Raw genomic sequence first — 22,971 nt, 5'->3', positions numbered from 1 at the left:
GTCATGATATGATGGATGAACATGAGGAATCCATGCAATCACAGCCTCTATTATTCTTTAGCTTAAGTGCACTATAATTTACTTATTGCAGTAAGATAGGGGAATTTTTCATTAGTTGTTTTCCACAAGGTAGCTGTGAAAAAATTAGTCCAATTAGAACTCCTCTTAGGCTCTGCATACTAATGCTGCATCATCCCTCAGGATCTCTCCCAACAGCTGCTCTGGAAACAGACTTGAGGCTGATCAACCAGAGGTAATACATTCACTAAGGCCATTCGTTAATGTTTTACAGCCATCCTGATGTTTATAATGTTTGTGGGAGGAGAGAGGAAGGGGGTAATAATTATCTTCTTGCCCTTTACCTAATACCTGTAATTTCTGCATTTTTAAGCGAGTTGTAGCAGTAAAAACACAATCATATCTTCAGGTGTATTATATGCAGAAGGATGAGACTGTAGATGCTGAATAGATATTCAAAGGCTGGTCACTGTAGCTATGCCCAGGGTATTTTTCTTGGTTTGGGACTGTTTGCAGAATTATAAAATAAATCTCATTTCCACTTTTCTCAAGTGGAAAAGCTCAGAATCCACATCAAAGGTAGTTCCACCCTAAAAATGATGCCAAAGTTCTTAGACCTAACCATGAGCTGCAGACTTTCCCATGTAAACAAACATGGAATTATTTACATTGATACATCCACTTCTGTAGATGTAGAGTATGATGGTCTCTTGATGATTTTGACTAAAGTTATTACCTTCAAAGATGCTCAGAAGATCTTAATTACAAGGCTGTGATGTTGACATAACAAGCCTCCAACATTTACATCTGTTTATTATTTTCCTGTCTTGTTTTCTTAGTTTTTAGTTTGTTTTTCACAAGCAATGAAACACAAAATAAATAAGAAAAGTGCTGGTTGGATTTAATATAACTAACCATCTGTTCTTATGAAGACATCTCACAAAAAAACCAGATTTTTTACTATATAGTTTTTTTTTTCTGTGTTTTTTATTCAAAGCTCTCAAATATGTACAGCTGCTAGCATAGCTGTAGACTTATTCATTTAAAGCACTTTATTTTTAGAAAAGTGTATTATTCATTATTATCATCACAGTCAAGATTTCAGTGTAGCTCCCATCCTTTCATTTAACAGGCCTGTAAAGATATTAATAATGCCAAGAAAAATTAATGTAGATAAAAAAGTAGACAATCCAAAGCAGGCTAACATAGCATGCATTTATAGTGGTCTGTATACAAAACAAAGACGGTGAATATACAGTACCAGTCAAAAGTCTGGGGAAGCTGTGTCCAAACCTTTGACTGGTACTGTATACAAAGAAAGCTGTGAGGTAGACCACATTCTAAATATTTCAAGCTCCCAGAAGTTTAACAAGCAACATCTCAACCTTCAAGGTCTTTGCACGGCAAACATCCACGTGAAATAACAGCACAGCAACACAGCTTTACATTGCTGTGTCTCCTGACGACCCAGGGCCAATCGATGCCCTTTTTAACTGTATTTTAGCTGTCAAATTATGGATGGCAGAGAATTTTTTACAGCTCAGCCAGCCAAGTCTTGGTCATCAGTACTGAAGCTCTGAGAGAGAAACTCCATGTGAAACTACAAGCACTGGCATTAAAGCCCCATCAACAGGTAAAAAACTTAGGAGTCATCTTTGAGTCAGATCTCAGTTTTGAACCCCACATTAGAAATATGACAAAGAATGCATTTTATCATTGAAAAAACATTTCCAGAGTGCAACCGCTTCTCTCTCAAGCCAGTACAGAGGCACTACCGCACGCTTTTATTACCTGCAGCATTGACTATTGTAATGCTATGCTTTATGGTCTCCCTAAGAAGAATATATATTGCAACTACAATTGCTTCAGAACTCAGCTGCATGTGTGTTGACGAAGACCAGAAAGGGAGCACACATTACACCAATTTTATAGTCTCTGAACTGTCTGCTTCAGAATGAATTTCAAGATCCTTTTATTGGTTTATAAAATAATAATAAATAATAAATGTGTCACCTATTATATACTATATATCCTTTTGGCCTATTTTAGGAAAATTGTGTGTTTTTATCTACATACTGTAGTTTTTTGTAGCATTTGATCATATCAATTATAGGCAAAGCTGTCATTTTTGTCTATAAAACCTGCTTTTCTTTCGACTTGGAGCTTGTAATCTTCAGTTTGTGGACTACTTCACTACTCCTCTGTATACAAAACAATCATCATGGTTACTTTAAACACGGTTCCTTTTGCATTTCCTCTCAACATCACCGCCAGGTTATATTTCCTGCTCTTCTAAACTGAGTTGTATCTTTGTTAAAAATTTGAGAGGAAATACAACCTGGAATAGTGATCTCTCCCCTGTCAACATGTGTGTCAAGTCTTTATGAGTACACTAGAAAATCACCTGATGAGTGTTTTGTTATTGTTTTCTTATTGTACAGGGACTGGCTTTGTTTAGTAGTGGGACTAGTGGATGCAATTCAACATTAAAAGCCAAAATAAGTATTTTCCCTGGGAAAACAAAGGCAGTAGATGTGTTTCAGCTATTTTCTGTCTCTGTCAAAGATTTAAGTCCACCAAGTCACTCATCTGTGGTGTACAAAACAGAAACCCCATTCTTCTTGTTTTGGAACAGAGTTTGCACAAATCAACTCAACCATCCAAGATCAGAGAATGTTCACATGAGTATGTATTCTGTTTTTGGGCTGTTTTTCCCCTTTGAGTCTTTGCGTATGGGCTATGAATACTCAGCATCAGGGAGAATACTTTTATCTGCACTTCAAAATGTCAAACTCAAAGCAATTGGGGGTACACAACCATTCAGCCTTAGTAATATTGAACATCATTGAGAGGGAGAGAGAAGGGAGTGTGTTAGAGAGAAATGAGAGAATTTGTGAAGAGAGACAGAGCCAGCTAGCATGTGTTTGAGAAAGAGCGACAGAGCATGATAGAGGATGGAGTAAGGGGGTTGGCTAAGCAACCTTGGTGCAATTTGTCTTCATGCAGCTGGCCTCTTGCAACGTTCCTGGAGGCCCAGGCTATTTTCCCTGACAAGCTTGTTGCCTCCAGTGCAATAGGTGATTTACCTCTGGCCATGGCACTGACCAACATCCCATTCTAGGAGCAAAGCAGAGTAAATCAAAAGTCCGGACCTCACTGTTAATCACTAATTACAGGTTGGACGGTAAAGGTTGATCCTTCTCAGGAGGCTGAGTCCCTCAGGCCTCAAATCAGACCAAAAAGAGGAGCCAAGGCCACTTCCTCCTCTAATAAATCTCTCACAGAGGAGGTGCTGGACTGAAAATGTTTGAGTCTGCTCCAACAGCCTAGACTCCCATCTCTCTGAGGACTTTCTCATTCAGGTCGGACACTAGCCTTTGCTTCCTTCCACTCTTACCTCCTTCCAAGAGCTAAACCTATGATGGAGCCTGTCTGCCCACTTTCTTCTTTAAATTCTCCCTATAACTTCACACATTTCTATCCCTCCGGGGATCAACAGCAAATCGAGTTTGTTGCTTGCAGCGAATTCCAAAAGCATTAAGATACAAGGGGGCTGTAATTGAATGGTTAGGGAGGACATTATTGAAGGAGATTTTTGTCAGCGTATCCACCCACCACCACCTCAACACCACGAAGAGTGCCAAGTGGCTGCATGGTGTGTTGATCTGCTGGCTATAGTGAGAATCAGTGTCAGAGGAGGAGGAGAATCATGGATTAGCCATGCGTGACTGAAGATCCACTTTCCTTAATTCTTCACTTTCTGCATCAGGGAAGTTTTAATGTATTTTACTTTCCAACAACAATACCAACAAACATGATACTGTACTGAAGGTGAACGGTAAAATTACTTCCCATGATGTCTGTTGTAAACATCCATAGAAGCTTACAGAGTTTTCCTGTGAAATGAGGGATTATTACTGACATTATGAGCGCATTCACCTTTGGTCAGGGTTATGGTTAGCCTTGCTGGTAGCTAAACTGGGTCAGCAGTCTCTCTCCCAAAATAAAGTAGTAGCTGAACTGGCAAAACTATTGGTTTGTTTACAACTTGTACAACCTGATAGTCTGTTTGTTGCCACATTGAGCCTATTTTTCGCAATGTCACCACTTTCCAAGATCTCAGCAATTACTGAGAGAACAAGTAACCGAAAGTAGTAGAAATAGTTTACCTTCTTCACGGCACACTTGTCACAGTGATATCTTATACCAAAGAGGCAACGGAGTCGACAGGTCTAATGCTGTTTAGTTCGGCTTTGTCTGGAAAGAACACCTCTGTTTAGGAAAGTTTGTTCTGTAGCTTTAAAGTTACATTTTTTTTCATTCTGCTAGATAAAAAATGTCCACCAGAATTTAACATTTGACAAGCTGAATGACTTTACAATGTCCAAGTTAAGGCGTTAGGTCGTTCTTCTCTGCTGTTCATCCACTTTGTTGAGGCAGTAAGGACGAGTGTGATTTTACATAAAAAATCATAACTAAAGACAGCAGTCCAGTATCTGTAAGCTCTGAAGCAACCATTTTGTTTGAGAGAATCTTTGAACACAGTTAAGTTCTGCTGAACTTTGACTAGAATTAAAGTTGCTTCTCTGTAGTCTCACTGGATAAAATTTACTTTTAATTAGGCTCAGTAAATCCATGAAGTTTTTGTTCCCCAGCATTTTAAATTTCTATCCAGTCTTTTCTCTCTGGCCATGATTCCTCTCATATCATCTCTTTTGACTGCTGTTGTCATGTCTTTATTACATACAAACAGCTCTTAACTGATCAAACAGGTCCCGTCAAATTATTTGTCACATTATGGTTTCCGCAGGGGAAGCATTTCAGTTGCTTCATGAAGTTAGTTATTGCACTTCATGTACCATTTAAGCCCTTCCATTTTCTCAATACAAGTGATGGGTTATGTTCATGACAAGGGGAATATCCCTCTGTGCTGGCCATCACAAGCCATTTCATCATCGACCAATGAAAGAGACTGACTAATGAATGATGTTCATGTTTGCTTTTTCGAAATGAAAGAGGGATTGGCTCGCTAATGAATGTTTGAACCTTCTTTCTCATGTACTGTGTGCACGTGTGTGTGTGTGTTTGTGTGTGCGTGTGAGTGTGTGAAAGATGATCGGTCATGCATAATGATAAACATTTTATCTATTACACACTTTTCAAAATACCAATCTCAAAGTGCTACAGTTAAAAACAAAATAAACAAGTGTATGATCCAAACACAGAAGTTATTGTCAATAGATTTTAAAATGGCTAAAAATCCAGTGTTCACATACATATACTGTATTTCCTCTAATAGTGGCCAGTAGTCAATTAAAAGCCGGGTCTCCAATAGTGGCTGAGGCCATGGGCGACACAAACAAATAAAGGAAAAAACAAGGGTTGATAAATTCCTGGTGCCTGTTAGCATCACAGAGAAGGGAGGGGGCGGAGGAGAAGCAATATCATTTAAATAAGGGGATAACGGTGCATATTTTAATACGAGCATACACCCATGAGGATGCTACAGCTAAGTGGTGCACAGCAAAAACATTCTGGGCAGAACTCAAGTGCTAGAATTATTGTTCTGCATGTCAAAATGAATGGATTACTGTAACTACAGGTAATCAATCAATCAATCAATCAATTTTTATTTATATAGAGCCAAACCACAGCAAAAGTCATCTCAGGGCACTTTTCACATAGAGCGGGTCTAGACTGTACTCTTTAATTTACAGAGACCCAACAATTCCCTCATGAGCAAACACTTGGCGGTAAGGAAAAACTCCCCTTTAACAGGTAGAAACCTCAAGCAGAACCCGGCTCTTGGTGGGCGGCCATCTGCATGACCGGTTGGGTTGAGAGAGAGAAAGAAAGAGGGGGACAGAGGAGGTGGAGGGGGAACACCTGAACACCTGTAAAATATGATGCAATCTGATGCAATAGCCTGGTAATACATGTTGGCTTCATAGAGCTGATAATGTTCAATTTTTGTCAACTCTGTCACAGAAGTGTTGGATCAACTCTGTTTTCTTTTTTTTCAGTCAGCATTTATGGTGTTGCATTGAATTACATTATACTGTAATGTTTGTACAAAACAGTAAGCAGAGTGTAACAGAAACAGCTACAGTAAAATGTAGTTTGCACATTTTTCACAGAAGCTTAACAAAGTGTTATTTTCACTTGTATTTTAAGTTCCCATGCTGCCAGAAGTTGTTTTTTTTTCCTGCTGGAAGAGCAACTTGATAATCGCAGTTGATAATAATGTCTCTGTTAATAGAAAGTGAAGAGAAAAATGTGAAATGCAAAAATTAGAAAATGCAATGAGCTGCTTATTATGTATCAAAATTCTCCCCAAGTCAAAGAACAAAAAATAGCTGAACTACAGTGTTTGTGCTGCAAATAGTAATTTAAAAAATATATAAATTAAATAAACAGATACATTTTGATTTTACACAACAACAGCACAAACTACAGCCTCGCAAATTACCACAAAATTGAATGAACTCTCAGCTAACAGTATAATCATCTAAACTTAGAGATATACACCACTGAGAAGAAACGGCTGTTATTAATCCTCTAATTTCGATGTAATCCTGGCAGTGATTTGCCCGGGCTTGATCAGGGTTTCATGGGGCCAAATGAGAGATTAGAAGTCTTAACTCTGAGCTTCCCACTGAAAAAGAAGTATGAGTTGTCTCATGGCTCTAGTCTGATTGGCCTGGATCGGGATGGGTTAGCCAAGTTCACAGTTCAAAGACACAACAATGGACCAAACACGGCAAATGAGTGAGTAGGTTAAAAAAAGTATTCAGAAGCCATTGATACAGGGCCACTGGAGTCATGCTGTAATTGAAGGTGCTCTCATCCTTCTTCTCTGGGTTGTGGCAAGTGAACACTGTCTGCTGGACCTGCTCTTTCATTAGGTTTTGTATTTCATGCCCTTAGGAGCAGAACAAATTGAGTCTCTGTTTCCTTTTGCTCTGTTGCTCATTACCCAAGAGAAAGATTAAAAAGCATTCTCTCACAGGCCACGTTACATAAGAAGAGAAAGAATGGATGAGTGTACATTGTACTCATTGTCTCATCAAAATACTAGACACACAAAAGGTATTAACCAACCACAGCCATGATGACCTTTCACTGAACCACAATGGCAATATATTAGCTCTCTGTATTAGGTAAAATTATCAGCACAGAGTAGAGCCACATCTCATTATCACCAAAAACATGTTTTAAAACTTTGGATTTTGCATGAATACTGAATCGAGCAAAGCACTAACTCTGGTCGAGGTGAAGGGCTATGTTTCCATGGGGAACCTCTCCTGACAGCACAGGCTTTTTTTTTTTTTTTTTTTTCCCTGTTACTTTCATCAGAAATGATGCACTCTTGGGCTTTTACAAGAACGTGGAGAGCTGGGCTTGTTTTAAACTCTCAGATCACTGAGAACTCTGAGCATGTTAAAAATATTCCAACTTCTAGTTCCAAAACAGCGTGCTTCAGATGAGATTTCAACAGTCAGCAGACCAGCAGCACTGGTGCCTCCCAGAAGTGTCTGTTTTGTTCTATTAGCTAAAAAAGACGTACATGTTGGTGGACACAGGGTCATCAGAGAGACCGATAGAGAAAGTCGAACTTCCATTATGGATTCATCACATAAAGTACTTACAGAACATTACATTTAATTCCTTCCCATTACTCTGCTAATTGCAATAATTGTGCTGCCTCAGTACATCTTTAACTAAAAAAAAAAAGTACATCTGCTTCTATAGCACAACAACAGCTGATTGAGACACTGTCTGTATGTCGTATTCTTGTTTTTCAGGCTTCATTAAGAGAAAAAATGTGAGCAAAACATGAATCCATACAGTGTGAAGTATCTCAGTGGGTTTATACTTCTGAATTATGAGCTTTTACAAGAAAGAGAAGTCAGTCAAATTTCAGACATGCAGTATAGGTGGATTCGCTTGATTTCTTCCCTCACTCAAATTAAAAGTTTTATGAAGAACTGGAAGTGTAGTCACTTAAACACATGAATTTTACTTATCTCTCAAAACTTAAATTGAGTCATCTCTTTAAGACATCCTGTCTGACATTGTGTCATTTTTTTCCTCTCGTCTACAGATGTGTACCTGCTCACCCTTCCAGATGACGAGAAAGTAAGCGTCACCACAGTAACAGTTGGGCAGAGTGCCGTGTTGACTTGTGCCATCACAGGGGAGCGGAGGCCTCCGATATTGTGGAAGAGGAACCATCAATATCTGAACTCCTTGAACCTGGAGGACATCAATGTAAGTGTATTGTTTCTAGGTGGATAATGAGATAGATGCAGTACATGGATAGCTAGGTAGGATTAGATGGTAGAGAAGTAGACACATAGAACGATAGATGGATAGATGGATAGATGAAGATATTTATAGTTGAATGCCTCTAACCCATGCAGTCAACAGGTCTAATTATTGTTGTGAAGCATCATCAATTTTTAACGACTGTTTCAGAGCCGTCGCCTTTTTTGCAAGAGCTGTAAATTTCAGATAATTTCATCCCGTATTTCTTTCTCATCATATTTCAACTTAGTTTTTTGGCAGTAGCTCAGATTGTCAGCACATTTTATTTGGCTGTTGGCGCTGGCTTTGTATTGTAGGTCTGACAGTAATCCAGGATGTCAGTTTGTGTTCCTGGTGTCTGTGTTTAGAGACTGCTGGGAGGGACAGGGATTTCAGACAAAGAAAGAAGATGAAGGGGGATACCAAAGGGGTTCAGCCCTTGAGGAAGGACCTACTTTTACAACTCGGTGAAAGACTGTGTGTACGTATGTGTGTTTCTGTGTGTGTGTGTGTGTGTGTGTTAATCTGCATGGACGGCCCCAGAAAGCCCTCTGTGTCACTTTCATCCACATCAAAAGGAGGAAGGATACTTATGTGACGAGTTACAGAAAAGGCAGACTTCCCTCGCCTTACCCTTTCCCTCTCCATGTGTCAGGGCTAACCAAGATGAGTGTGATACTGTTGTGCATAATTAAGTCAACACTGTCGCAGTAGATAAAGGGAGACCCAGTGAAGCCACTAATGTAACATTAAATGTTGATGACCCTTAAAATGAGTAAGAGGCGCCCAGCTGTCGCCAGTCATCCTTGGCACCATCAACTGGCTCTAAACTAGTGCGCTGGTTCTGGTTGTTGGTGATGTGTGATTTCCATAGAGAGTGGTGCCAAGCCATGGGGTGATTTTCAGGCCACGCATATCAGAGAAGTTTTTCCACCATTTGCCTTCTTTAATTATTTTCTATATATAGTCATAATATATTATGACTGTTTTTAAGCAATTCATGGCCAAAAGGATATTTGCAAGCTCTGGCTGTAACAAAAAAAGAAATGTCAAGTCAGATTGTTTCTTTCAACAGCTCTGAATATCTTTTGGAGGATTTATGAGAGAAAAAAAAGACCGGTGTGAGGTCTTGTAAGGTCAGCGCAGGCTTTGATCTATCTTTCATTTATTTTTTTTCGTAGAACTGTTTCTTTTTTTTTTTGCAGATTCAATAGAACTAGTTTTTGTTTCATCTCCTGATATTGCCTGGAGACACATAGCAGAGTTCAGTGTCCCGACCAGGGGTGGTCTTTGTCTGCACTTCACACACATAGTCATCAATTTCCCCAGTGATTAATATCAGATCTTGCACAGGTGTATTTTCAATTCAAATGTCAGCTCAGGGATAAAAGCCTCTGCTGCTATGTTCTGTGCAGTATATCTATATATTTTAGCAAAAAAGGTTTATCTGAAGTTCATCAATGACTGGAATAATGACAGCAGATAGACCAAGGCCTTGAAATGACCGATTATCCATTAAAATTGTTGGATATTGCAATAACTTTGCATCAGAATTTTTTAAAAATGTCTGTTTTCTACTTTTTTGCTTTTGGAATTATACTGTCTTCATTATCCCTTGTTAAGAGACAGCAGAAAGGAGAATAGACTGATTAAACAACTACAGGGACTAATCTGTCTCTTTATACTAAGAGCTCTGGCTGTACTTTGGCCCTTGGGGTCTGCAATTGTCAGATTTTGTTAGATTTTTTTGTTGGTGCCTAAGAAAGCCTGAGTTTCAGCCTCTGTCAAGTGCACAGATTACCTCCAGAGCAGCTCCACTAACATCGAACACCACCAGCAAATGAATCAGCATCAGCGCTAAAAGTCTCTTGTGGCTCATCAGAAAACTGTGCAAACCACACAGCACCAAGAGAAACTACCGATGGAACATGAGCGGCACACCAACGCAGGCTTAATCCAGATTTATTTTTGGCTCTCAGACTTCCAGTCAATCACTGTTGTTCCATCCAGAGAAGAGAATGGATTTTGTCTGCACCTGGCATGCACAGACCCATTCTAAATTGCCTTGCAGACAATTTCTAATTGCTTGCTGTTAATATTTGTGAGCATCCACTGCCAGCCTTAATTAGAGTGATATTCCTATGAGTACACATGGGAGGTTTATGCAGTGTAATCTCGCAGGCCTTCCCAGTTTAGAACGTCGTTATTTTAGAATTTTTTTGTCGACATTCAGACTTAGTGAATCACATATTAATCCCAGTCATACGCTTGTATCCTGGAGTTCATTGAGCCTCTCTGAATTTTGACAAAGCAGCTTACTGTAATTCCATGAAGTTGACAGTTGCTGGCTATTGCATCATCATCTAAGGCTGTCAGTATTTCAATCCTCCCTGAGTGGCCGAGCTAAAGACACAGTCGTGTACTGTGCATGTGTTTGTGTGTATAATTTATGTTTTGTCTGGGGATGGTGACCCTGGAAATTGTTAGGAAGGTGGAAAATGTATTTCATATTTTGCAGTTCATGTAGAGTAAATCTGTATTTTGGGGATTAGATTGTGAATAAGTATGTATAAAGTATTCATGAGCAACTTTTTGGAGTAATATGTCTTGGTTGGACTAGTCAACTTGTCAGGTCACTTTAAAAATATATCACATTTAGCACAAAAAATGTTTGAATTCAATCAAGAAAAACAGATGTAACTTTTAGAAATATAAAACGTGTTTTGAAGACAGAGACTGCCGCCTCGCTATGAATAGTTATAATGCAGGAAGCTTCACAATCTGAGCTAAATCCTTCTTCTTTTTCCTTATCTTGTCTATTGGTGTCCATAGAATTTTTTATCTCTTAAAATGCTCAGTGCCGTATGCTGGTGGGTTTCCCATTATCTTTATGTAATGAAAATGTACCATATGTAACATTAAATGGAAGTGATTATTTATAATATCTACATCAGGCGTTGGTCAGTTTGTGCCACCTCATGTGACCCGATACGTGTTCTTCCTGTGCTGTTTCTGAGGCATGAATAAATCAAATTGTGCAGGATTATATGGCAGATAACACATGAATCTTACTGAATCATAGTAGTCTGTTTCATATCTCCAATTTCTATCAAGATGGGTTCTTTGTTGAATTAATCATTTGTTCTGGCAGCCCAGAACCACACACATTTACTTATCTACACTATTCTTCCTATGCTCTTCTGATACTATCCTGATATTAGACATACACATAACATCATACAACAATAGAAACAACAGAGTTTATGATGTATAACAGTTGTGGTTTCACCTGTCTGCTCTACAAACCGCTTCTTATGCTTCAATGCTGTGATTGAACTCAACTTCTGAATGTTTCACCTCTGTTTTTTCCCCCAACAGATCCCGTCCCAGGTAGGGTGTTTTTTTGTTGTCTCAACAAACTGACATTGCTTCACTCTTGTTTTTGTACCATTCACAAAAAGCCCACAAAGCTAGTGACCTTCTTGCAAATAGATGCATGACATTATAATCAAACACCAAATCATGAAATGCAGATGAAAGGTTGAAGACATCAAATAAATTCAACATTATGAAAGAAGTAATCTGATTGAGGCAAATATCAGGTTTAGTTTGTTTGTTAATAGGTAGTTAAAATTTTACATGGAGATATAAAAATGATTTGCATGAATGGACGATTGAAATTTGATTGTGAGAGTTGGAAACAAATATTCACGCCCATCAGTTTTTAAACTCTCTGTAAAATCTGACTTTTAAAGGGTTGTTTCACCCAAATAATACAAATACAGACAAAAACATATTTTCTCACCTACCTGCAGTGGTATCTAGCCCCTATCTGCAAATGGTCTTGGTTTTATGCATCCAGGTTTTGAGATATAATCTCTGAGACTTCCGCCTCCACCCAAAAACAACAAATGAGTGATATTTTGTGTGATGCTCACATAATAATCGATGTCCCTGTTATGCTAGATAATCTGAAACACACAATCAACAACTTTCTTTAGTTAGTTAGAAACAGTGAGGTCTGTGGAGCAATGAGGGACATTGTCTCTGGAAAAACACATGCTGTTGAAACATTTTTTAAAACATTTTTCAGCGCACCACAAACAAAATTAATTTAACTCCATTACTTTTCAATAGCAGAAATCTCTCAACATTAGCACATAAAACTGAAACTGCACGGATACCACTTTAGGTAAATGACAAAAATGTTTTTGTCATTTGGGCAAACTGCCTCTTTTAGTGTCAAACTACCCCTATTTTTATTTTTTTTTGTTTGTTCTTTTTTTTTGTTTTTTGCCTCAATATCATTTCATAGTGAGGAAACATGTTTCTCACATTTCAAAACACACCTCAGGGTTATTTGCACTCAACCTATTGTGTTCCTCTTACAAAGTTTCATAAGGCTAGTCTTGAAACTTCTTCAAAGGCCATTTTCTGAAACGCCTCATCACTACCTGAGGTTTGCCATCCAATGAGGTGGCTCTTTAGTGTCCTTTCAGAGGTGACCTGGCAGTGACAGCTTTATTAATTATAGTTTCTTGAGGGCTATGGCCTATTTGTAAATCCACCTCCACCTGCCCTTGTCTCCCTTCCCACTGAGTTAGACATACCCTGGCCTGCTTTGTCTGCAGAGAGCTGGGTGCTGGGTGCTGCTGATAGCTGAGGTGAGGGTGGTGAGGTGAGGTGGAGGAATCATGTCGACAGCCTCCGCTGTGGCTCGTTCCACCCCTCTGAGTTTCATTTCTCCCCCCATTCATTTTTCATTTAAGAAGGTGACACAATATGCTCTCAGCCCAAGGGGCCAAAACGCACCATCGATTTCCCCTCATATTGTGAAGCTCTGATGCTTCACTCAGCCCGAGCCGTTACCGAGCTCGTAGGTTAGATCGGAGCACACCGGGACGAACTGATAAACACACTGTATGCCTGTAAACACGATGGCTGACTCTCCTCGCTTGTCTGTAGACATTTAAGGGGAAGCTGAATGCCAAGATGTAAACAGCCAGCAAAGATGTGATCGAAATGTCAAAAGCTATTTAATGAGAAAAGGCACCATTCATGGTAAATAATTAGGGCTGTGAGTTTTTGTTGTTTTTTTAATGAAAGAACACTGTGTTGAGTTATAAGAAACAAGGAGCACGGGGGCAGACTCACAGACATTCTTAGGAGCAAAAGTTCACACCACTGAATGACATCTGAATGATTTTTTAATGCATGGCAGCAATCAGGACTGAACACGTTTTGGCACTTGGCCTTCATCAAGTTAGTGGGCACTGAAGAAAGCTCTAATGAAGGCTGAGTGCCTGAGCACGTTCATTTCTGACAAGCTGCTGAGCATCAAAAAGTGGTGAAACCTATTATTGTGAGTCAAAGCAGTTCTTTTGTTTCTAAACGGTCCCTGAAGATTTGTAGCATAATGACTTTATTTAATTAATGAAGTAAAATTATCTCATAATTCAATCTAGATTTTAGTCTTTTTTTCCTCACATGAAGAAAATAATTTTAACATAGATTTTATAATATAGTTTTATCTGCTTTGAATTTTATTAGATAAGTAAGTGTAACATGAGATGAGAAAGATAACTATACGAGGGCTCGTATCTATCAAACTTACATTAAAGAATGCTCCAAAGAGCCAAGTGAAGGTTAAAAAAAATATTTGCTATAGGTGAAGAATGAGACACGCATGAAGCCTCTCTCTCCTAATTACAGCAAAGTGTAGGAGTAACCTTGAAGAGTAACTCTCATGTGAATCATATACATTGATCGCATGTACTCTCAGAGAAAGAATCAGCCGCAACCATCTAACCTGAATATACACCATTGTTTTTTTTCTTGTAGATTTTCTCAGTGATATGTTATTCAACAAAAGCATATATGATTTTAATTTAGTGAAGTAGTGCATTTTTAAAGTGAAATGTTCAATATCTCCTGTAGCAATGGACATGAAATTTTCATCTAACACTTGGAATTGACAACAATCTAATATATTTATGACATATACATCTACAAATAAGGATAAATAATAGAAGAATAATAGAAAATTAACTAAAATGAAAACAAAAAGAGAAGCAAACTAACTGGAGCAGCCTGGTAGACAAGATAAAACAGATAATAAGGGGACTTGAAAACCAAAATGACAAGTGCAGACGATTGCAAACAAAATAAATGCTGCCTTATTCTGTAAACTACACTATTCTGAATTACACATATTGCTTCAGAGAACAACTTATTCATCATGAATTTAAATCCCAAAACATGTCTCATATGGTGCATGCTCACCTGTCTCAACCCTGCAGCCATTTAAGACCCCGAAGGCTACTCATTAAGAGGTCATAAGAGACCTTCCACAGTCTTGAATTTAGTATTTTTGAGTCAAAAGAAATTTGATGAATAGTCCAAAAATATATCTTAGCTGCTTGATAAATATAAGCCTAGAAAAGAAAAATAAGTTCAATTTCATCTGAAACTATAAATATCCCCTCTTTTCATGCAGTTTCTTCACTTTTTAAGAACATAATATTACTTTAAGACTATATAATGCAGAAGACTCAGTACAATGACTTGTCAAGATAGCTTTTTATTGCAGCATGGTCTTAACAAGGTGGCAGACATTCGCTCTTTGTGAGACGGATTCATCACACCAGCACAACATCAATGGGCTCATTAGCTTTGGGGGCTTCTATCTGTGCTACAGCTTGAATAATTTAGTCTTCTGTTTGCTTTCTTATCCTTGTCTGGCACTATTTTTTTGTGTTTACCGGCTTAATAATCACAACACAGCATGAATTAATCATGTTTCAGTTGGTTCCACACAAGTTCACATCATGGACAGCTTTTGGTTTAAATACAGCATTTGTTTTGCTTCAGAAATTAAAGTGCAACATGTTTTGTGTATTTGTGTGGTGTGCATGTTAAATAAAGGATAAGAACATGCATTTTGGTCCTGACAGGGACAATGACTCAGCATGACATTTGAAATGAGCAGAAGTTATTCTGATGGACTATGCACATACGGCATTATATTTAACAACACTGTGTAATTTCTACACTAATCAATTATAGCCTTAGTCCCTTTCCATCAGATCACTTCCCTCTGTTCAGAAAAACAATGTGAACCAGAAAACAATTCTTCTTAATTCTGACTCTGACAGTTATTTTCCTGAGTTGTTTTCTGTGGCACCAAATGGCTTCAACTCTTGACTCAGATTGACGGACGTTTGCTCCACAATATGCCTTTTTGGATGGTTGTTATATTTTTCATTTCCTCTGCTTACAAAACATGAAACATATTTATCTCCTCATCTGCACACCGCAGGCTTGTTGCATTTTCATCGAAACAGTTCATTTCCAGCTCCACATGTCTTCAAATCCGTACTGCTGCACTGCTGCTGCAAGAGCATCAGTAGTTTCTCTGAGTTATTAAAGTCTCTCTCTCTCTGCCTCTCTCCCTCTGGTAGGACTTTGGAGATGATGGCTCGTTGTACATCACCAAGGTGACCACGACCCACATGGGCAACTATACCTGTCATGCCGATGGTTACGAGAAACTGTTTCAGACCCACACTCTCCAAGTGAATGGTAAGAGGCTGGCACATACGCGTAACCCACTTTTGTTTAAACGATTTAATCCTCAACTCTCATCTGCTGCACAGTACCAGGAGCTGTGATAGGTGCTTAACTATCACAGTCTATTCCCATCCTGAAAACTATCTTTCTTGAGTATAGTATTGGTGTATGTCTCATCTCAATCTATCAGACACTATGGCTAGCAGATTGGAGATTTAGACTCTCTTTGGCTCTTGTTGTAAAGATTTATTTGTAAAGACTGTTGTTTTGCTGGCAAAGTGATCATCATAGTCTCTTGTCATTCTTCAAAAGGATTTTTTCAAACCACCTCGGATTGTAGAGAATCATTCAAGTGGTAATCCAAAACATTTTGGTAACATCTGTGGTTGTAAGCGATCCTTGCTGTTTTTTCTTCTTTTTTTTTCCTGCATTACACTTTTGGACAGAAATATGTTCAGAAACTGAATTTGAATCAATTATATTTGAATTTGAATTGCTCAACTTGAATAATTGCATTGAAAAACTGAATCTGAATAGCATAATTTGAAGTTGAATTTATTGGTTTTGAACTGAACTCTAATCATCTTGAAACCGAATGTAATATTATGAAATTGAATTCATTTGCTCTGTAACTGTATTTGATCCTCACTGAAAATTCAACTCTCTATATAGGCCTACTTCCACATTCAATGTAAATTCAGTTCACTGAGACACACATCCGGTCAGTGCGGAAGAGCAATCGAGTGCAGATTTGCAGAACTCTTTTTCATATACTGTAACGACTATTTTCTCTCAACGATATCAACAACCAATAAGAGCTAGAAATTTCGAGAGCCTGATGTGTTTTCTCTAATTTATGTAAGAACTGCAGTTTTATGTCTTGCCGTTTTGGAGAAAAAATACTTTGCTTGAGTTTTGCGCCTGATCTGTTGCCATGGTAACATTTTGGCCTGAGTGAATTGTTTATGGATCAGTTAAGTTCTGAAATTGTGCAAAACTTCCCTTCAGTTGTCTGGACATGATACTCCCAGCTGAACGCCATCAGTTTTCAGCATGTCAAAGCGTGACCAAAGCCTCAATTCGAAGGTTTGTTTAAAGATATAATAAACAGTACATCACAGTTTCAGAGCAAATTAATTCAATTTCATAATTCAAAATTCAGTTTTTTAAAATTCAAATATAAATGATTCAAATTTAGTTTCTAGTGACACATATTTTTTGCCCATACACACTTATCATTTTCAGTCACAGTGTGTGCTGTGCTGTTTCTGTTTACTAAAGTGGGAGTTTCTGCATTGTTTTCTTTGTCTGATGGCTCAAGCTAAGTACCCACTTTGATTCTGTTTGCTCCAAATTAATCATAGTTGCTGGTAACAATACAAAACAGAAAAAAAATCAATGCAATGCAGAAAATCAACAATACAGACTAGAAAAGTGGAAATACACTTACTGGAAAATATTCTGAGTTATTAGTTTAAGTACATATAATACTCCTAGGACATAATGGGCCTTTCCAAAAGGGTTCCTCCACAGTCATACTTCAAAACAGTGTCTCTGAATAGTTATGGAGGACAATCCTTATTAGTTGAGGCACCGCAAATAAATGGGTAAGTTGTGTGAAGCAGTCGTCACCTACTGCGCAAAATAGCACATGATGTGTCGTACAGTTTCTTTTTATCTGCCCGTACATAAATGAATTGCATAGTAACATGATAGAAAATTTTGACAAGTAGCCAGATAGAACTTAATTTGGCCCCATCTTACTGCATGTGCATTTTTTATAATCCTACCATACTACAAATTGCAGCATCATGCTCACACATTGTTTAGAGTATAGTATTTACGTAATATTAATTTATAACCCTTGTCTGTCCCATGCCATCACATCCCTTTTGGGTGCTGATAGCATTCCATTTTTAATTCAACTGATCAGGCCATTGTGACTGTACCTTAAGTCTGCATCGATACCGATTGAGTTGAAGAGTTTTACTTCTTCCTAATTGGTTTGGAATAACTTTCAGCATGATGAACCCACCGTGTGAATGCAAAACAGAGACAGTATGAAGAGGGCAAAGGTGTAGTGGTTGAGCTTGTGTGAATGAACTTATTTTCTCCCTTACTGGTCCTAATGAGCTGAATGTGAATAAAACACAATGTGTCAACGTAGAAAGCTCAACATCTTCATTACATTTGACAGACAGTTACTTCATTATCATGTTTCTAAGAAAAGATTACTCTGAGGTTAATTGCAATGCTATATAGTACTTATTGTGCCCAAAGCCTGCTGGTCTTATTATACCACATATTCTGTTTATGAAAACAGAGTGAAGCTTGTGAGACTGGTGACTCTTGGTCGTAATTGTTACTGAAACTTCCAGATGACCTTTTTACTGCAGACTATGAATTTCACATTCTTAGTCTGGGTTAAGTCTCCATGGACCTGCTATAACCCTGTCATGGCTACTGAGATCTTCTATAACTCAATTAAGAAACAGCTGAAAAAGGGGGTAATTCTGAGAAACTTGATTCAGGACGCTGTCCATCACTCTGCAGCCACAAGAGATATGTATACAGTATTTTGAGTTTTATTCAGAGGAACAGATGAAATTTAGGCTGGAATTACTTTTGGGGGAACGTTTTCATTTCCCTGTGAAGCAGTCAGAGAGCAGAGATGTCTCTGTTTTGTCAGCGACAGTATGTGCGTGTGTGTGTGTGGAAGAGTTTGGCCTTGATCCCCTCTTTCTGCACACAGACAGACTTTCCATGGTTTTTACACATGCATTTTATGTATTGCTTTTACTGACAGTCAGTCAGTATCTACAAGATCTTCATTTTGTTGTGATTATTTATCTTCACTATGTTGTCTCTGCTCTGTTTTTCATCTATAGCCTGCGCTTTGTTGCAGTGACCCTACTTCACCCACAGGAATCAATAAAGTTGCATCTAATTTGTACTGTGGCTGCAAAGTTTGTCCACTCTCCCAGCCACTTTAGCAGAAAATAAATAGTTGTTTGGGGTAAATTAATGAAAGTCTTGGTTGAATTGTCAAATACACAAACCAACTCTGCTGCTGGAAAAATAAATTTAATTTTCCACCCTGAAAAGCTGCATTCAATTTGAAAACATAATTTAAAATCTAAGTATTTCTGATGGGTAAAATAGAAAAATATGAGTCGTAATATTGTGCTTACTTCAGCCTGGCGGCACTGTTTTTCAAAAGGTAACTTCAAAGGGTTTGCAGTTATTAGTGATACATAACACATACATCATAGACTCACTATACATGCACAGTTCTTTGTCATTGTCATTTCATTACTGCTCTTTGACTATACTGTATCTGAGAATAATTTGATTAAGCCTCCCTGAGAGTGGCCACCACATTATGAGGTTATTATTGATCCTGGAAGGAGCTATTTGGGGCGATATACCCATGGGGTCTTGTTGGAATCAACCTGAAGAAGTAACGCGGGACCACTGCCACACAGACCCACCACCTGCAAGGTTAGGTGTAGGTGACGGCCTTGGTGTACTGATCTCTGGTAGCAAAACTGGCTCTTGTGGCCTTGAATGTCATGTCTGTAGAGGGAAAGGGAACCGAGCTAGAGGTGGAGCTAAATTGGGCTCACGTTGATGCACAGCAGCAGTTCTGGGACCAGAATCCTTGATCAGGGGTGGACATTCAGCTCACAAGGCTGAATACTGCTGTGTTGGAGTTTTTCTCTGGAGAGATCAAGAGGATTGCTTACATGTGACTGCATGTTGTGAGGACTAATGCACTAACTGTTGCTTTGCCAGGTCACATAATAGTAGTTTAGAGTAAATGGACTTGCAGAGTTGGGATGTCTGGTTGGGGTCGAAGAGACTGTGCCACTTTGGGATGTCATATAGTTTTAGTTTTAGTTAGGGGAGCTTGGGTGACGATGAAGAAACCAGGAAAGAAATAATCATGATCCAAACTTGAGTATTGTGTTGTTTTCTTTTTAGTGCAGACATGGTCTGTCTGTAATGAAAACCATCTTAAACATAGGGTCGTTCATACACGTTCCTGGTACAGAGCGGCTTCAGCCAGTGCTCAATTAATCATAATCTGACTTGTGGCCATATGTGTTGGACACTCATTTGAAGACAAGAGTGGGGCTTTCAAGTGCTCAACACTTGGTGGAACATCAATCAAAACAGTTGTTGCTGCATTCAAACTGTTTACCAAGTTATATATATATGTATATAGACCTCCCCAATTCAGTACAAATGCAGAAATCAGAAATCCTACCGTGTCTAATATTTTGATATCTTGTACCACCCTATCACTCTTTAAAATTGATAGATACTTGAAAAAGTATTAATATAATCATAACTTCAGTTATTTAAACACTAAATTCTGTCACAGTGGCTCCCGTAGAAATAATGAATATTTCATAACATTGTGTACAATGCTGTTTCTTTTTCATTGCTCTCTATTTTGTTAGGCAACAGATCCTCCATGGCATAAATTTCCTTCATTTTAATTACATTAATGAATAATAAATCAAATAAAAACACACACACACAATAAAAGGAAGAAAAGCCAAACCCCATACACACAAAAGATGACACTCTTTTGAGGTAGAAAAGAAAGACCATACAAACAAGGAATAGCGGTAATCCCTGGAGATCCATTATGCTTGTTAATTTCTGTCCCAGATCTTTTTCGCTCCAGCAGTTTTACTTTATTTACTTCTGTTTAACCTTGAAAAGTACTTTTTCACCATCTAAGCTGTGTACATGTAATGCATTGGATTCAGGCCCTGGACAAAACTGTTGTCTGTGCTGTTAGTCTCACATCTCCACAGGAGGCATGTAGCTCAGGTGAGAGAGAAATCATATCTGAGAGAGGAAACTTGTGTGTGTGCATATTTGTCATGATTTGTGTATGAGTGAGGGTTTTTGCACATGTGATAAAGAGGGCACAGGATCATGAGTGTGAGTGTGTGTGTTGTTCACAGGTACCTGGTCAGTTCTCACAACTGAAGAGTTGTGACCGCAATGTTTTTTAGCAACAGCCACAAGCTCGATTTGATTGAAGAGTTGTAACAAGTCTGCCAGGCTTAGTTGGAAATCTCCCAGTAGTGTGACGGCGAAATGGTCTCTTGCCATGGTGTTTGTATGTTTCTGTGTTCTTGTGTGTATGTGCGTGTCTGCACGCTTGCTCATCTTCTAGAGCACCATGACCGACGGGAGCCTCACTGAGTGATTGACGACTGGCTGGGGAGCTTTATGATGGAGCTGTCAGCCCTGCTGTGTCGCATTCTCCTGGCAGTGGCTCTCCTGACACTCTCAGAAACACATCAGAATGCAACTACTCTCACATCTTGTCTGAATCCAGTTTTGAGTTGAAAAATCCCACCGACCCGCTTGCTCCTTTCATTTTCACTACGGTTCACGCAAAGGAAATGGTGATTTGCATGCAGGAATTGAGTTTACAAATGCACACTGGTGGAGTATGTAAGTTAGGTATTGTAAAATGGCGGAGTACACACTTCTTCTTTTTAGTCAGGAAATGGAGAGCTTCATGGTTCCTTTGTGCCTTTTTATAAGGCATTTGGGGATCTGGAGAAAGATGCAGAATTAATGAGAGAGAAGACAGAACATTTATCGATATCACCAAGCAAAATAATTGATCCTACCAAAGGTTTTTGAAATTCTTTCTCATTGAGAGTTGCTCAAAATATAGGCATATTTGAAGGTTGATGCTTTCTGTAAAATCATCATTCACACCTGGTAGAGGCGTAAGGAAAACGACAGCTGATAAATACCAGGTGTCCAAGCTCTGTTGCTCAGTTGATGAGATCACAGGTCTAAATAGTTTATAAGATTGACACATTTCAACCCCCAATGCTCTCAACATCAAATAAACAACTTCAGTTCCTCAGAAGCTGTTAAAGTACTGTTCAAGGAGAGTTTATATGCTTCTTTAAGAACTAGAAATTTACAGTATTGACTGATATTTATTATTATTACCGTCATTATTTTTGTTTTCTGTCGGTAGATGAATGCTTTATTAGACCCATTGGAGTGTTCTCCAACCTTGCTCCATGTCGAATTTCAATTCATCAGGAAGTTTATGTAAGTTATACATTTGAACTTGTTACGTGGTTTAAAAGAAACTTTTTTACACTAAGTTGAGAGCATTAGGGTTGGATATGTGCTGAGGTTTAATCCTACAGTTTACACTGTTGACATCATCAGCCTAATTTATGCAACTGAGCTATCAAACGGTGCATTTATTAGCTCTTGTTTCCTGACACCTCTGCCAGCTCCTGATGATTATTTTAAAGTAAAACTGAAAGCTTGAAATTGAAAATACACCTGTGTTTTTTGAAGTAGCTCTACACGTATATGTTCTAAATATCAGTGAATCTCCTGGTTTCACATATGTATATCATCGTATCAATATCAATCATTTTAGATATAATGTATTATACAGTATGTATGTGTATTTATACTTGTATTTATTTTAGTTTAATGGTTTACTGCATTAATTTTATTCATGTAAAAACCACTTACTGTGTAGTTAATTGCTGTCAGTAGCAAACAGTGCTTATCCTAAACTAACAACAATTATCCCAATTCTCCTGATAATATCAGCTGAATTTGTAAATAAAGTATAATAATAATATAATAAATATAATAATATAATAAAGTATATCTTTCATTTTTTTAATGCAACATTTTAATTTGCACTCATTCAAAGCCCACCCAGCCTTCCCCTTTTTTCAAACTGTCTGCTGATTAAATAGATTTTCACCATTGGCTTGCCACATTTTCATCCTTTCATGCTACTTTAGGATGAAATTAAATAATTTAAGACACTTTATTGACCTCTATCAGTGACCAGTTAGAATTGCAGTGAGCATTAATAGATGTCCACAGCAGTGCAGGATGTACTTTCTCTGCCACATTCACAGTCAAAAGAACTCACTGACATGAGATTTTTCTCAAATAATGGGCCTTTAACCAAGGAATGACCTTTATTGAGCTCTATTGGAAACCAGTGGGAACTGCAGCAACATTGATAAAACATGGCTCCTACTAAACAAA

The 22,971-nt window shown here is 38.3% G+C and overlaps 1 protein-coding gene across 2 annotated transcripts in view; it reads left to right on the top strand.

Moving 5' to 3' along the window:
• fstl5 (follistatin-like 5) overlaps positions 1-22,971 on the top strand; it is a 176,428-nt gene that overhangs the window by 105,433 nt on the left and 48,024 nt on the right. The window contains exons 7-9 of one of the 2 annotated variants that reach the window (XM_044364656.1): positions 8,123-8,289; positions 11,704-11,715; positions 15,786-15,906. In XM_044364656.1, the coding sequence (XP_044220591.1) occupies positions 8,123-8,289; positions 11,704-11,715; positions 15,786-15,906 (300 nt within the window). The remainder of the gene's footprint in view (positions 1-8,122; positions 8,290-11,703; positions 11,716-15,785; positions 15,907-22,971) is intronic. The other variant, XM_044364657.1, reaches the window with a different exon arrangement.

This window comes from Thunnus albacares, chromosome 10, assembly GCF_914725855.1.
Source record: "Thunnus albacares chromosome 10, fThuAlb1.1, whole genome shotgun sequence".
In the NCBI taxonomy this organism is placed as follows: Eukaryota; Metazoa; Chordata; class Actinopteri; order Scombriformes; family Scombridae; genus Thunnus; species Thunnus albacares.
Note: the sequence above shows the minus strand (reverse complement) of the source record. Positions and strands in the feature narration are given on the sequence as shown.